The 16622-nt window shown below is 43.6% G+C and overlaps 2 protein-coding genes across 3 annotated transcripts; both read right to left on the bottom strand.

The window, feature by feature from the left end:
* Window positions 1-10085: 10085 nt before the first annotated feature.
* On the bottom strand, window positions 10086-13213 carry LOC128756096 (E3 ubiquitin-protein ligase ARIH2-like). The gene is made up of 5 exons (XM_053860295.1): window positions 12553-13213; window positions 12317-12474; window positions 10924-11024; window positions 10656-10802; window positions 10086-10576 (listed from the first exon to the last, which is right to left on the bottom strand). The coding sequence occupies exons 2-5, from the start codon at window positions 12450-12452 to the stop codon at window positions 10115-10117; spliced, it is 846 nt and encodes a 281-aa protein (XP_053716270.1). The 5' UTR covers window positions 12453-12474; window positions 12553-13213; the 3' UTR covers window positions 10086-10114.
* A 207-nt stretch (window positions 13214-13420) lies between these two features.
* Window positions 13421-16349, bottom strand: LOC128756053 (E3 ubiquitin-protein ligase ARIH2-like). Of its 2 annotated transcripts, none has more exons than XM_053860200.1 (4): window positions 15570-16349; window positions 14852-14952; window positions 14473-14619; window positions 13421-14381 (listed from the first exon to the last, which is right to left on the bottom strand). In XM_053860200.1, the coding sequence occupies exons 1-4, from the start codon at window positions 15730-15732 to the stop codon at window positions 13920-13922; spliced, it is 873 nt and encodes a 290-aa protein (XP_053716175.1). In that variant the 5' UTR covers window positions 15733-16349; the 3' UTR covers window positions 13421-13919. The 2 variants fall into 2 exon arrangements, with proteins under 2 accessions (XP_053716175.1, XP_053716176.1); XM_053860201.1 differs by having other exon boundaries at window positions 14239-14381; window positions 14459-14619; window positions 15570-16334.
* Between the last annotated feature and the right edge of the window lie 273 nt (window positions 16350-16622).

Consider the following 16622-nt stretch of genomic DNA (forward strand, 5'->3'; position numbering starts at 1 on the left):
TGTAGGTACTGCCATCAGGTGTTCTGATGATCTTGGTGATCTTGGCTGTTCATGTTGACGCAATACTACAGCTGGCTGCCAGGTGTCACCCTTGAGTAGTGGGACCTTCTCACCAGCTTGTAGTCCTGGAAGGATCTTTGTTCGTCTGTCGAAGTACATTTTCTGCTTTTGTTGTCTTTCCTCCAACTTCCTCCTAACCTCCACAGTTCCTTCTGGTGTGAGAAGCTGTGTTGACACAGGAATCTTTCCTTTCAGCCTTCTTCCCATCAAGAGTTGAGCAGGAGACAGTCCTATTCCTTCCAATGGTGTGTTTCGAAACTCCAGCAAAGCAATGTATGGGTCTCCCTCTTCAAACTCAGATTTTTTCAATAAGTTCTTGATGGTCTGCACCATTCTTTCTGCTTGAACATTTGACTGAGGATGTCCAGGGCTGGAAGTAACATGTCTAAATTCCCATTTTTCTGCAACACACTTGAACCTTGCACTTGAATATTGGGGTCCATTATCTGAAGCAACACAGTCTGGAATACCATGTCTTGCAAATAATGACTTCAAGGCTACAACAACACTTTGAGTCGTTGTGTTAGTTAACTTCATGACTTCAGGGAATTTCGAGAAATAGTCAACACATAGTAGAAAGTCAGATCCTCTTTGATGGAAAAGGTCTGCTCCTACTTTTTCCCAGGGTCTGTGTGGTATAGGGTGTGAAATCAGTGGTTCTCTTGAGTTCCTGTTTCTGTTTTCATTACAGGTAGCACACTTAGAGACCAACTCCTCTATTTGACTTCCCATGCTTGGCCCATATTCGGAGAACGTCTGATGGTGTTGAACTTTTCTTTCCTGGCCACCCTCTTTGAGTGACTTCCTTCAGAGTTCTGAGTTCAGGGTCCTCAGCAGTCATTTTTCTGAATGTTTCCAATTTTTCATTTGAGACTGGAAGCTGACCTGCGATAGTGCTCACCTCTAGCTCCTTCTCCAGCAAATCCTCCTTTTGCTCGTTGAGAAATGCTCTGCTCAGGGTGTCAGCAATGTGCAGCTCCTTTCCTGGCCTGTAGGTGACCTTCAGACTGTATCTCTGGAGTCTCAGCAACATTCTCTGCAGTCTCATTGGTGCCTGATATAGTGTTTTTTTAAAAATGCAAAAAAAGGGCTTGTGATCACTCTCCACCACGACTTCTTTGCCATAAACATATTGATGGAACTTTTCACACCCGTACACAATTGCAAGTAGTTCTTTTTCTATTTGAGTGTACCTTCGCTGACAGTCAGTGAGGGCTCTAGAACCATATGCCACAGGTTGTCCTTGCTGCATCAATACGGCCCCAATTCCTTCTGCGCTGGCATCCACAGACAACGTCACCTGTTGGCTCACATCAAAAAAACTTCAGTGTCGGTGCATTGGTGACAAGTGACGAATCTGAATCGGCCAATAGGAGTGTTGAACGTGCATAGTTTGGAACTTTGGTCATCCAGTTTTGTTTGCCAAAATCCTCGATTTGCATCCAGAACTGAAAAGTATTTAGCATTTGGCATTCTAGACACAACTTCTTCCACTGTCAGTAATGGATAATGTTCCCTTTTTAGGGCTACATTCAAATCCTTTGGGTCCATGCAGATTCGAGTTTTATTTGGTGTTACAACAGTCACCATGCTGTTGACCCACTCTGTTGGTTCTGTCTGTCTCCCGTCTTTTCCATGCGGTGAAGCTCCTCAATGACTCTCTCAATAATAGCAACTGGAATCTTTCTGGGAGCATGAACCACAGGTTTTACTGTTGAGTCGATTTCAATATGGTACTTGCCAGGTAAGCAGCCCAAACCTTCTTAATCCTTCGTAATCCTTGAGACAAACACTCTCTCTTCCAAGTTCATGAATCCTCTTCATGAATCATGCCAAGCTTCTGGCAGGTAGAAACACCCAGTATGGCTGGTACACTCTCTTTAGTTATCTCAAACTCAATACTGTGCTTCTTTCCTTTGTATTCACGTGACAGAGATTTTCTGCCCAGCGGTGTTATTCTTTGTCCAGAGAAACTCACCAGTTTGCTGTTGGTTGCCTTGAGGTGTCCTTTTAGATTCAAAGATTCATATGTTTTCATCGACATAGTGTTGTAGTCGGCTCCTGGATCGAGTTTGAATTTCACACACATATTATTTATTCTCAAGTTTTCTGTCCATCTTTCTTTATTTGCCTCTTCGTTGTCCATGACTTTGATGTGCTTTTCTTGATACACTTGAACGGTACCCATGAACATGTCTTCTGGTTGATTGTTTTCAACAATGTGGACTTTCCTCCCACTCTGTCGATTTGGGGTTCTGCACATTTTTGCAAAATGATTTTTTCTTTTACATAATTTGCAAACTTGACCCATTGCCGGACACTTACATGCACATATCCACATCGGTTGCATTCTGCATTCTTTTGGCTGGCAGCTTTTCCATGGACGTTTGTTTTTATTCGGATCTTTGTTAACCTCTGATTCTTCTGTGAGTGCTTTGACTTGGCTCGACGTTATTTCACTGGCTCGACAAATGCTCACTGCTTTCTCCAGAGTCAAATCTGCCTCTCTCAACAGTCTGCCTCTGACTTGATCATTTGTTATTCCACACACAACTCTGTGCCTGACGAGGGAATCGTGAAGGTGACCAAACTTGCAGTCTTTAGCTTTGTTTTTCAAATCCGTGACATATGCATCTATTGTCTCGGCAAGTTTTTTCGTGGCTCACAGTATTCTTGAAACTTTCTTTTCAATACGTCGATTTTATCAGCCTCGTCGTCCTCGAATTCAAAAGTATTCCATACTTTTATCGCTTCGTCCCCCGCAACATGTAAAAAAGTGGCAGACTGCACCTCCACTGGCTGTGCAGAACAGATCGAAGCGTTGAATCCAGCTTCTCCAGTTTTCAGCGAGATTGCCCTGCAGACTCAGATGCGGCGGTGGTTGAAACTGCGCCATCCTTATTTACTTTGTCTTCTGACACCATGTAATATCAGGCTTCCAAGGAGGCAGGACGACCACGGTCTTCGTTGAATCAGTTCTTTAATCGAAGTTAACACACAGACTGACCTTCAAACAACCGGGTTCTCTCATAGTCGAACGTCAACATGTATTCGCATATACACATACGTCATTATGTGACACACCCTAACCCTGCTTTCAGACCGACGGTGATCACCGAGGCATACCGATCGCAGGTGGTCATCTCATCAAAGTGAGCAGGAGGCGAAACTGCATCATTTGTGCACAGTTCGAGCCCTTGCAGATTACATTGACAGAACTGGGGACTTCAGACTGTCGGACAAACTGTTCGTCGGTGATGGCGGGAGTCTGAAAGGGAGATTGGTTTCTTCCCAGTGGCTGGAACACTGGGTGTGCTCAGCCATCAAGAAGGCGTATGAGGCCACAGGAGCTGAAGTCCCAGAGGGCCTCAGAGCACACTCCACAGGGTCCATCTCCACTTCAGCAGCGCTGTATGGCGGAGCTTCCATGGAGGACATCTGCCATGCGGCATCCTGGTCATTTGCATCGACCTTCGCTGGAACCTACTTGAAGGACATGGTGGACACTTCAGTTGCCCATACTGTCCTTTCGAGAGGTGCATCTTCGTCCTCAGCCGAGCCGGTAGGACGTCAACTACCTGGTTCATATGGTATGGTCTTGTTTCTTTCTTCGGCCATGCTGGGAGGAAACAAATCCCAACTGCCTTCACTGTGGTTTTTAACCAATAGCGAAGGCCGTTAGAGGGCGAAGCACATATGACATAGAAATCCTGTTTACCTAATGTAACCGCAGTTCTATGAATATGTTCGGAGCCCTCTAACTGGCTGCCCAGCAGGCCTGTCTTCGGCGGCTAAGTGCTGACAACATCTGACTGAGGCAGAGGGGCTTGTGCTGTACCAAAATCGCATAGTAGACCCGATGCAGATGCGAGCAGAGGTGTTGGCAATGATCCACACGGGACACCAGGGGTTGACCAAGTGTCGTGAAAGAGGGTAAATGAGGGTTTCGTGGTGGAATTAGCAAAGACATAAAAGAGATAATGAAGAATTGTACATTCGGTATTGAACACAAACCCAAGCAGAAGAGTGAACCACTCGTCACTACTCCACTCCCTGACCACCTGTGAGCTAGGATCAAAGAGTTATCTGATAGTGCTTGACTACTACACAAGATACATTGAGATAACACACCTGCCTTCCACGTCAGGCCTTCGGGTGAATAGAATTTTGCCAGGTGGTAATACCACAGGTATTTGTGAGTGACAATGGTACATCATGGTACATGTATCAGCAGACACTATGGGTTTGATGGCTCTAATGTGTTGTAGAGCGACTCCAACAATAGCCACAGGTGCCAGTCCAGCACGGCTGATGTTAAGTTGGCACCACTGTCCCCATGTTAGAGAAGAAGCTGCTATCTGACCCTGTGGAGCATGAGCAAGTGGTGATGAGAGATTCTCTATTCCTGACATTTATGATGATAATGTTGAAGAGCAACAGTATGGATGTCCTGATCCTAACATCCAGTAGTTCTTGTGCCACACCTGTTGGCAGTTGAACAAGATCAGGATCTGCCCCTGCTTCTGCAATGAAACGGACCTTGAGAAGCCATGAAGTTAGACTTCATTTTTAGATTTTGTAATTATTATGTCATTTGGTTAACTAATTGATGCACTGCATATAACTCTGTCAGCATTTCTCCTTCCGTGACACAGAGGTTGAAAAGGAGCAGAGTGAAAAACAGTTCTTGTGATATCTGCCACTTTGTGTCTCTTTCCCTATTTTTGGATCAGTGGCTGCTTGTACATGTTTGAACTTGTGTCTGTGTCAGGTTTGTGTGCCTGTGTGCGTGTGTGTGTCTGTGAGTATGTGAGCGAGTTGCGCTTTATTGTCAATGTTATTTGTTTATTTCTCTGATCATTTGTGGATTACTTTTACTTTCGTGTTTGAGGGTGCGTGAGAATTATTTATTTACTGTGTGGATGTGTGGTTTGTTCTCGTCCTTTTTGTGTTGCTTTGAATCTTTATCGTCCGTTCTCCAGTGTAATCGGAGATTACTTACATTTACTTGGAAGTAGCTCTTCCTGTGACGGGAGGTTCTGGTCTCGATCGACCGTAACTTCCTGCCAGAGGGAAGAGGAACAAACAGTCCATGACCAGGGTGAGAAGGGTCGGCTCTGATCCGACCTGCACGTCTCTGGGTCCTGGAGACATACAGGTCATGAAGATCCTGGAGGTGGCGCTGTTGTACCAGACGGTGATAGAGGAGGTGAGGATGGACTGGATGATGGCTGCGTAGAACTCCACCAGCAACTTCGTCGGCAGTCGTAGTTTTTGTAGCTGCCTCAAGAAGAACATTCTCTGCTGGGCCTTCCTGAAGAGGGACCTGAGGGTTGGCTCCCATTTGAGGTCCTCAGTGATGGTGGTTCCTAGGAAGCAGAAGGAGTCCACAATAGGAATGGCTAAACCAGCCAACATGAGAGGAGACAGAGAAACTGTTACTCTCCTGGAGTCTATGACCATCTCCACTGTCTTCTGGGCGTTGAGCTCCAGGAGGGAGGTGGAGCGGCTCATCTCCATCTGAGATGAGCCCGATGATGGTGGTGTCATCCGCAAACTTGATCAGCTTCATGGACTGGTGGCTGGAGGTGCAGCAATTAGTGTACAGAGAGAAGAGCCACGGAGACAGAACACAGTCCTGAGGAGACCCGATGTTGAGGGTCCAAGTGTCGGAAACAGTATGGCTGGTCAGGAGGTCTGTAATCCAATGAAGTCCACAAACAGTATCCTGCGGCCGAGTCATTGGCTGAGAACGGCTGCCTACATTTTTGCAGCGTACATTTGTCTCAGTGTGGTTCTAGCATATGGTTGGGAGAAGTTCTCTCTTCTTCTCTGCTCCTCCTCTTCAGGAGTTAGTTTAAACAGTCTTTGGAGATGATCTGGATTGCTGGGTGGGTGTTCCCCCACACCTCGATTCCGTAGAGTAGGTGTGTGAGTATCAGAGTACAGTTCGGGGTCCTCAGGACTCTTTCATTCAAGTAGTATTTGCATTAGTATATGTAGTTGTCTGGATAGTTTCATTCTGCTGTTTATTATGCGCTGTTTCCATGTGAGCTGCTCTTCTATAATGAAACCCAGAAATGTCACCTCTGCTCACCTAATCTCTTTCCGTTAATTGTCAAAGATAAGTTAAGCTTATCTTAACAAAGATAATCAAAGATAAGCTAAGCTAATACAATTTCGATTAGAAAAGAACATGAACTTTGTCCACGGTTAGGGAGAGTCTGTTTGTGTCACGTCATATCATAATTTTCTTCATTGACTGTACCGTGTTCCCAATGAATGTGTGTCATCAGCACAAATGTTTATCAACGATGAACCTGGTGCATTTTCACTTCACTCAACAATAATTCTTCTTTCATTCTCTTGCTGCCCTGTTTTGCTCAGGTGAGCTGGGTATTTTAGGTGAGGGAATTCCTGGACTTTGCTTTGCTTTGCAGATGAATCATCTGGCAATATCAGTGGTTTTCCCCGAGCAACCTGCAACAAAACAAACACACAGAAGGAACAATGGAAAAACTTTCAGAGTGGAAACTCCCTTTTCAATCAGTTACCAAGGTTTCAAATGCTATCGAGATAAGTTTTCAGGTAAAAAATTACGGTCGACTGCTGTCATAAATGTTACTTATTTATTTATTGACCGACTTGACAGACTTGACTTGACCCGTTAAAGCAAAAAGTTGATTGATAAAGTAGATTTTATTTTATTTTATTTTGCAGTATTGTATAGTCCAAGTTGATGTGTTCTGGATGGTAGTCTAATTTGTTGCAGCGGGTTTATAATTCCAGGAAACCATGTTCGTTCCACCTTCACCTGAAGAGAATTTAAAATCATTTCACCGACGGTTTCAGATAAACCACGTGACTTCAGATGCCTTACAGAGGAGGCGGTCTCTCAATAAAAAGCCAGATAATAAATAAGAAGCAAAGCGAAGTGTGTCATCTCACCTGAAGAGCGAGCAGCATGGCGCCTCAGTTGTTTGTCAGCGGACCCCGAGGGGAGAGTTTGGTCCTCGACGTGTGTCACAATGACGAGCAGTTCAGGAAAATGTCCGTTAAGGATCTGAAAAACACACTTAAAAAGAAACTGAAATTGAGTAAGTTCGACTTCTTTTCTTCCCTTTCTAGCCAGATTGTTTCACCTAACTGCTTTTTGTACCCTTATGCGCTCATATGCATCTCTCAGCAATGTGACCAAAGCCCATTTGCATTTTGATTTAGATATGCATTTAAAGCCGTCATTATTTCCTGTTTTAGATGTCTGATGAAACAAATTATTATTATTATTATTATTATGTATGCCATGCCAGATTGTTGATTTCAGTTCTGCTCTGATATAAAGATTTATCATAGCATTCACATTATTGTTCTTGGCGTCAGCCATCATCAACATTCATCTTATTACTATTATTATTAATGATAATAATCATAATAATAATAATAATAACAATAAACAATGGCCTAATTTCAATGATGTTCTGTCTCTTTTTAGCCAGTGAGTTCCGTGTTTGCCATCAGAACAAGAAATTGACAGAGACTGCAATGCTGTCTGAACATGGGCTCCGACACATGTCCACCATCCAAGTCCTGCTGCTGCTGCCTGGTGGACACCTGTGATGCATCTGCTGTCAACGCTGCAGCAAAAGCTTCATCTGGGCTCATTCAATGCTTGAGCTGATCGCTTGTGATAAATATAGCAATCAGACTTTTCTCCTCCTCCATGAATTTGATGTAAATGTGCCAAACTACCCTGAATAACAGCACTAACTTGGGCAGCTTGGTACTTTGTCCCTTACAATCGAATCGTTGCCCGCTGTCTGGGAAATAGCTTGGTGTGCTTTCACAAAGCATGAGCGAACAGGTTTCGGACATATTTCTGTACGATGAGTGACCATGAGTGCACCATCAATGAAAAACAATAAAGCCTGAAACACACGTGAATATGATGTCTTTTATATTCAGAAACAGAATGGAGATTGCACAATCATGGGTAAAGAATAGAGCAGGGATGTCATATTGATGTCAGCACTGCAGACTGACTGTCATGTCTGCTCATCTAAGATGACCCAAGAGCAGATGATTCCAAAGTCACAGAGGACTCAGACAAGCGAGAATTCGACAAGCGAATAATTTATTACAAAAAAACACACAAATCAAACACGAACAATAAGGTGAACTGAGGGCGACGACACCAGAAGCGGAGCACGGACAACAAACACGAACGGAGGGGATAAGCTTTAAACAGAAAGCAGGTGTAAGAAATACAAGCCTGAAAATGGGGACAACTAAGAAACACTCGGATATAACTCTCACATGGCTAATACAAAACTAAAAAAACACTCTAACCGAGGAAATAACTAGCACACAGGCTGAACTAAAATACCGAGTAACACAAACACACGAGGAAGCTAATGTGGAGCTAATGACAGGGAGCAAGCGATAGGAGAGCTAGATAGAGCGAGAAGAGAGACAAAGGTGACTGAACGAGGAGATGGACGCAGAGCAAAGCAGAGAGATAAACAGGGTCACAAGCGAACGGAGCAATCGAGAGAGAGAGAGAGAGAATGCACCATGAGAACATAAGACGATCACCTGGCAGCACATGCTGGTTCTCCAAGGTATAAATCTCAGCAGAGGCAATCAGTGGAATGAGGACCAGCTGCGCTGCCATGAAGCTGGAGGGAGTGAGAAAGAAAACAGGAAAACAAGGAACCGGTACACCGGAAGTGACAAAGTAAAAGCACGAACCATGACACTGACCTGTTGCACCAGCCAGATACAAGTGACTTACAGCTTTTGTTTTTTTTACTTAACTTTCATTATGATTCCAACATCTCCACAAGAAGACTCATGTCTAGTCTTCATCTTTTGGCATTTCCTGTCAGCAGCAACTCAGCCTCTTCCACTTTAACCTGCCTTGTCCATCCTCCGCAGTCACACCTCTCCTCTTCATGTACTTTATCACATGCATGAATCTGGATGAATCGATTGTCTTCCTCTCCTTCTCTTACATGTGACTTCCATTTCCAACTCAACATCTTCCCTGTCTCTCCTCTCTATGTGCCCAAATCACCTGGCCTCCCTAACTTTGTCTCCAGTCTTTCCTCCATGAGCTGTTCCTCTGATGTACACGTGTCTATTCTTGTCCTTCCTGGCCTCTCCCAATGAAAACCTGAGCAACTTCAACTGTGCCAACTTTGTGTCAGAGCTCCAGTGTCTAAAACAGCATTCTTCAACTGCTGTGCTGTGATGAACCAGTTTCACCTCATTTGTCCGGAGGTAGAGGTGGACGATATGGTGACATTGAATCTATTAGAACGTGTCGACCATCTACCAACGTGAGGAGATGACATGGAATTCTAGATGCTAGCCGACAAATATCTACTTGATGGTAGCGAGATGTTTTCTGGTTTGCTCTTTCTCTCTTGTTCAGAGGCTTGCCATAAAACAGGCAACTGGAATGTGGTTTTGGTGGGCAAAGCTACGTTTGTAATTGTGCCGCATGTTTTTAGTAATAAATAAATAAAATAAGAGATTGCTCAAGTTAGTTAATTTATCACATTTCTTTTATCCGCAGACAGCACTGGATGCAATAGTGGATGGCTTGCACTGCCACTTGTCAAGCCCTATAAAACTGCAACACTTGAAGCAGAATATTCTATGGATGGTCCATGGATTCCACTGTGGCATGAGAGTGTACGGCCCTCACACTATTCACACGTGTAACCCAACATGGTTCATGGCTACACCAGGTGTCTTCAAAGGTGTTGTTCCAGGGCACTTACTTGTTACCAGTGTAAAAAGGTTTGGGGGAAAAACAATCACTGTGAAGTTGGTTCTACAAAATAAATGTAAAAAGACTCCATTTACTCGCTCAATTAGTGTAACACATTCTGTATGAAGAGGCGTTATAATTGCACAAGGAAGACTTGGCACCTTTTGAAAGTTTCATCAACAGATCTACTTTCATGGGCCCATCATCCGATTGTGACAAGAAATTTCCCTTGTAGATTTTTTTCTGAAAACAAATGTAGCCATTGTATACGTGCTGCCTTCAAACAGGCCGTCGACCAGGAATGGAAGTTTGTCTGGGAGCCACACCGTCACTGCAGGGATCAAACCAGCTAAATCGCCTGTAACAGTCCTTTTCCATCTTCAAGCAAATGAAGCAGAATTTTGCTTTACAACGGCGGCAGACGACATACTTGCATCCGGATTTGTTGTGCTCAACCAGGACACCACATTTGGGACAGGCTCGTACTGAGGGGCAATTGGTGATGTTATCCAAGCCTGGACTTTGAAAGACAATGTTTGTACAGTTCTTCAGTGTCTCCAGTACTGTTTTGTTGCAACCTTCATTGTCACAACAGTCTGCTCGAGGAGCTGGACCTCTCCACTCCCTCAAACACTGCCAGCAGAAGATGTAAATGCCAACTCTACCAGCACTGCAAACTGTGCATTTGACACTGAGGTCGTTGAGGTTGGTTCTCAGGAAAGAAGACTTGCAGCCTGGACACTGAGGAGGAGAAGAAGGAAACATTGGAGAAAGTTTTTGAGTGTTGGACATACAAGAAGAAATACCTGATTGAACTCACAGATTTGACTTCAAATTCCTCTTTATAGTTTTCCCACATCATCTTCTCAAAGTCATCAGCCTCTTGAGGAGTTAGAAGAGCCATTTTCTGAACCTCCTGGAAGGACCATTCTTCCTCACACACAGCACACACAAACTTGCTGCGCCCCTGGGACGACAAGAGAATGAATGAAAACTATATTTCACTTTTACCTTCATTTCATTGATGACAGGAAAGGCTACTTCATAAACAGGTCACAGTTACATGTCAGCTCGATGGCCACATTTACCTCTTCCAATAAATGACGGCAGTAACTTGTGAGTGACATGGGGGTGACGGAGTGACCGCAGGACATCAGCGCTCTCGGAGACTTGTAGCCGACACACAAGACTGATGAACAAACATGATACAATTTCATGTAAGTCTGTTACCCATTTACAAAACACAGTCGTCCATGCCCGACTTCTCAGATGAGAGGTTAAAAAGTACATTCTGTGCTGACCCGAGGAACCAGAAAGTGTCATGATTGCCTATGGATGGACCCTGGTGCAATTGCAGGCTGACAGAAGGCTGATACCCATATGCGAACAAGTAGGGAGACATGCCCGTGGACAATGAGGTGTGGCAGTTGAAGGCATATTCCACCCAGGGAAGGAGGGAGGACCAGGAGGAAGGATCCTGCGCAGAGATGTATCTCAGCAAGGGATCCAGCTCTCGGCCGGCAGTCTCTGTCTGTCTATTAGTCTGGAGGTTGTTGCCGGAAGTTTGGCTGAGTGACACCCCCAGGGCCTTTAGGAAGGCACAGCAGTGAAGACTTCATCAGACGAGATCCAGCTGCGCTGCCATGACGCTGGAGGGAATGAAGGAAAAGGAAACGAGACACGAACAAAATAAAAGCACGGGAGAACAGAACATGACAGAAAGGCTGGAGCTGAGGAGAGTCTGTGCTCTGCTCAAGATGACCAGAGAGCAGTACATAGATTGCTGTTGTGGCAGGAACAGATTAAATTATTATTCGACCTGCAGTTTGACACTGAAATTATTTTTGCTTGCATCACCTCAAAATGTTTTTTTTTTTTTAATGAACAACAGGACATGTGGGGCTACTCTGTTCACAGCACAACAGAACCTGTTTCATCTCCACTTGTTCACAACTGGCACAACGACCATACACACATTAGACCAGGTGTGGGCAAAGTGTGGCCCGTTGACTGTGTTTACGTGGCCCTTCTGCAGTCCGAGTAAAACGTTAAAACTGACATTGTCTCTGACATTTTTGTCTTTTGCATTGTTATTTGTTCATTATGATGCAACTGAAACACAACTTTGTCTTTGCTTATTTTTCTTAATTGTTACTACTACTTTAGGAGTATTTCTTGTCCCTTAAAAAACATCAGAATTAAAAGTAGATTTTGAAATGTATGAGACACATCAAGAATCTTTAAATGGAATGTGGTTTAAAAACAAAACACACCAAACCAACTTTTCTCTGCATCTTTAAAAGTGTAATTTCACAATCACAAGTGATGTCATCGCTTCATTTTTACTTTCAATTTTCTCTTAGCCTCCTTCTTTGAGTTTGACAGGCCCCTCTCAATGGTCACAATACATAACCTGGCCCTTAAGAGAAACAATTGCCCATCTCTGCATTAGACCACCGCAAGGTATTGATCCCCTCTCACCGTCCATCTCGTCCTCTCGCTCCACAAACTTCAGGTTGGGGTCTTTCGGGTCGTAGCATTTCTCCACTGCAGCGGTCTTGTGCTGGGCAGTGGTCGTAGTTGTTGCAGTAGCTGGCGTAGAATTCCAGGAGCCCATTTTGTCCGATCTCAGTTCGACCCTGCCCGAGTGATGTGTTAAAATAATCTTGCAGATGTTTCAGAGAGGAAGAGGGCTGTAAACAGTTTAAAGTCCTCACCCGTGGAGCCAGCAGATTGCTGATCCAGCTTTACACCACTGAACCCAGAGGAGAGACACTGAAAACGAAAGTGCAGCTGCTGTTCCTGGTTATTTTAATCTGACAGCATTCCATATCCTTTTTACTGATTTAGTTTAGCAACTTCCTGCTCCTGTGTTTCGCTCTTATCTAGTCAATATATATGAGTACGTGTGTATTTACCGTGTAAGATCTTGAAGTTACGGTGGCCCTAAATGCTTTTTTCTACGTGATCAGTGTGAACTCCCGAGAGCGAGAGAATGATCTTTCGCGGTGGTAAACCATGAAACAAAGGGCGTCGCATGACTTCGTAGGTCTGGTATTACACAGCAGTAACTCTGGATCTGGTTCCTCCCCAGCACATACACTCGTTGATGTCAAGTTCGCGTCATATAACAACATGCTGTCAGACATGCAGAACTGATGCACTGCAAAACATTCTTTTGTGGGACACACCTGTCAACTGAAGTGCATGTCTGACATTCAGTGTCTCGGTCATTCCTGTAAATGAAAGCAAAACTGTCCATGTTGCGTGTGGGTTTGAAATTGCGCAATAATAAAGTGAAAACAAAGCACTAGTGGCATTCACTCTCATACTGACGGTGTCCCACATTTCTTGACCGGATGACACGAGAAAAGGGTTTTTTTTAAGCGGGAACATTGTTTACTTGAGGAAATGATAAATTTTTATCATGCATTATGTCTCATTTTTCAAGAATTGGCACAAACCTTTGATTTCAGGCCACAGTTAAGTGTGGCTACATGTTAAGCCTTTGATGGAGTTTCGAGAAGAAAGTGAGGAGGAGCTTTAATTAAATCTTGGCAAAATTGATTTTAAATAGGAAAACTTTGGGAAAAAGCCTGAAATGTCTTGGTGAATCTAGGGCTACTAAAGGAGGAGTTGTGAAGAAAAAAAATGGTGGACGAACTATGAAAGAAAAGCTAAGAACATCCATCGAGCATTCACACAAATATCTCTCCTGCCTCTTCTGGCCACCAGCTTTTCCCTTTATGAGGATTCACTCCTCATTTTTAGGGGAAATTCTAAGAAAATATCACGATTCTAAGAATGTGGCCACAAACAATATTTAGGAATACAGCCCCTGGTCATTGTGATCCCTTTTATGCAATTCCTTTCATCTGAATGAAATGTTTGAAAGACATTTTGCACTAGCCCCACTAAAAAATGTAACAAGTACAAAGGTAACTTTATTACTGCACCAGACTGAAACCCCTGATTGTGACAGAGGTTGGTATCTGTCCATTTAAAAAGAATCAGACAATGACAAGAAAGTCGACAAGAAAAAAATAAACAAAAGCCAATTATTGCCATTATGTTTGGCCTCATTTTATGTTTTCTGCCGTGCAGGAATGAAGCTTTGTCTTGGAGCCACACCATCACAACACGGTGTGTAGGGAGAGCTTGTTGCGTAACACTTTTCTTTCATTTTCAGGCAGATAAAACAAAAGGGCACTTTACAGCGGTCACAGTTGATGGACTTACAGTGATTTGAATTGTGCTCCACCAGGACACCACATGTGGGACAGGCCCGCACTGAAGGGCAACCAGTGACCTTGGCTAAACCTGAATGTTGAAAGACAATGTCTGGACAGTTCTTCAGTGTCTCCAGTACTGTTTTGTTGCAACCTTCGTTGTCACAACGGTCTGCTCGAGGAGCTGGACCTCTCCACTCCCTCAAACACTGCCAGCAGAAGATGTAAATGCCAACTCTACCAGCACTGCAAACTGTGCATTTGACACTGAGGTCGTTGAGGTTGGTTCTCAGGAAAGAAGACTTGCAGCCTGGACACTGAGGAGGAGAAGAAGGAAACATTGGAGAAAGTTTTTATATATAGATATAGGTGTTGGACATACAAGAAGAAATACCTGATTGAACTCACAGATTTGACTTCAAATTCCTCTTTATAGTTTTCCCACATCACCTTCTCAAAGTCATCAGCCTCTTGAGGAGTTAGAAGAGCCATTTTCTGAACCTCCTGGAAGGACCATTCTTCCTCACACACAGCACACACAAACCTGCTGCGCCCCTGGGACGACAAAAGGGAATGAAGTCACTCTGAACGTGTTCAGTGTTCAGCTGAAGGCTGTGAACAGTGAAACATTAAAAATATTTTTTATTTATCCTGTAATTCCAATCCTGCTTTATAATGACATTTGATTATGATGACCTTTGTCTCCTTCCACTCAGTGACACAACATGTACACGTCATATTGAATGAGAACTGGTGAGTTCAGTGTCAGCTCAACGGCCACATTTACCTCTTCCAATAAATGACGGCAGTAACTTGTGAGTGACATGGGGGTGACGGAGTGACCGCAGGACATCAGCGCTCTTGGAGACTTGTAGTTGACGCACAAGACTGATGAACAGAAATAACAATAATAAGATCATTAACTTTTTAAAAAATCATGTTTCGGATAAGCCTAATTTACACAGAAATTCGTTTTGAGGTCAGAGGTTAGAACAGTTACTATAAAACAAGCTTATAATGGCAGGTTTAGATGCATGTAGGGCTTTATTTTTAAGCGTGTTTAGAAAAAAGTCACTGTAAAATAAGGTTAACAATAGCATTTTTTAGTTGCCAATTCCATACAGCTATAAATAATAACAATAACTACATTACAAAGTGATGTATTTCTAAAGGCGCAGGGATCTAAAACGAGGAATAAAAAACTTTTAAATGGCGTCATTTGTTCCTCCGAGGAAAGCAAAGACATACTTCTTAGAAATAGAGAACTACAGCGTTGAGGCAAAAATGGAGCTGGATCTAAACACCCGTATAATTGTAACAGAATCAGGATTAATCATAAAATACGCGTTCTGTCAAAAGAAGGAAACCACGTGTTTTTAAATGCCACAGCCTGGTCTGAGTCTAGTCATTTCACATTACGCTTCTTCTCGGGTTACTGGTCCCAAGTTTACAAATACTTTGCACATCATCATCAATAGATTCCACGGGGTTTCCTTCCCTCTCACCGTCCATCTCGTCCTCTCGCTCCACAAACTCCAGGTTGGGGTCTTTCGGGTCGTAGCATTTCTCCTCAGCAGTTCGGGTAATGTCGGTTCTGGTCGGTGTCTCAGTCGATGTGTTCTTGATGGTCGTGTTGGTCACAGCGGGTTTAGAATTCCAGAAGCCCATGTTTGCTTGTTCAGTCTCCAGATGTCTTCGTTAGGTGAGTTATGATCTCGTCCATAGTTCAGAGAAATCACGTGACTTCTGCTTGGAGGAGGTCTCATGAAAAAAGCCAGATCAGAAAGAACTGTTCTACTCGAACCAAGTGTCTCATCCCACCCGAGGAGGCAGCAGCATGGTGATCCAGCTTTACGTCAGCGGACCCAGAGGGGACAGTTTGGTCCTCGATCTGTGCCAGAATGAAGAGCAGTTCGGGAAAATGACCGTGACGGCGCTGAAAGAGATTCTCAAAACGAAACTGCAACTCAGTAAGACCGACTTCGTTTCTTCGCTATTGTCGCAAGTCTTATCTTGCAACTTAAAACAAATTATTACGTTTTTTTTGTTATTGTTATTCTTAATAACAACAGCAATAATAACAATAATAATATTAATAATATATTAATATTAACAATATATTATTATTATAACACTACACAGAGTCAAGTGTGCCTGATAGATGTAGTTTTATCTCACCGTGTCTTCATTTGAAACATGTTGCGTCTCTTTCAGCCTCAGACTTCCGTGTGTGCTACCAGAGCGAGAACTTGACAGACAAGTCTCTCCTGGCTCAACATGGACTCAGACACTTGTCCACCATTCAAGTCCTGCTGCTGCTTCCTGGTGGACACCTGTGATGCCACTCAGATTCTCATCTCACATCAGTGCAGCAGCAAAGGTCTCTTCTGGGCTCAGTCCTGTCGGGTGGGAAAAACAAAGGAGCCAAACATTTGTTTCATCCACTTGGATTCATTATTCCTGCCATTGTTTCAGACTTTCTTTTCTGTTAGATGCTTTTTGGACAAGTGCTGTGTCCTTCTGTTCTGAATTAAAGACAACATGACATCACAGAAGCC

Source organism: Synchiropus splendidus, chromosome 3, assembly GCF_027744825.2.
Source record: "Synchiropus splendidus isolate RoL2022-P1 chromosome 3, RoL_Sspl_1.0, whole genome shotgun sequence".
Lineage (NCBI taxonomy): Eukaryota > Metazoa > Chordata > Actinopteri > Syngnathiformes > Callionymidae > Synchiropus > Synchiropus splendidus.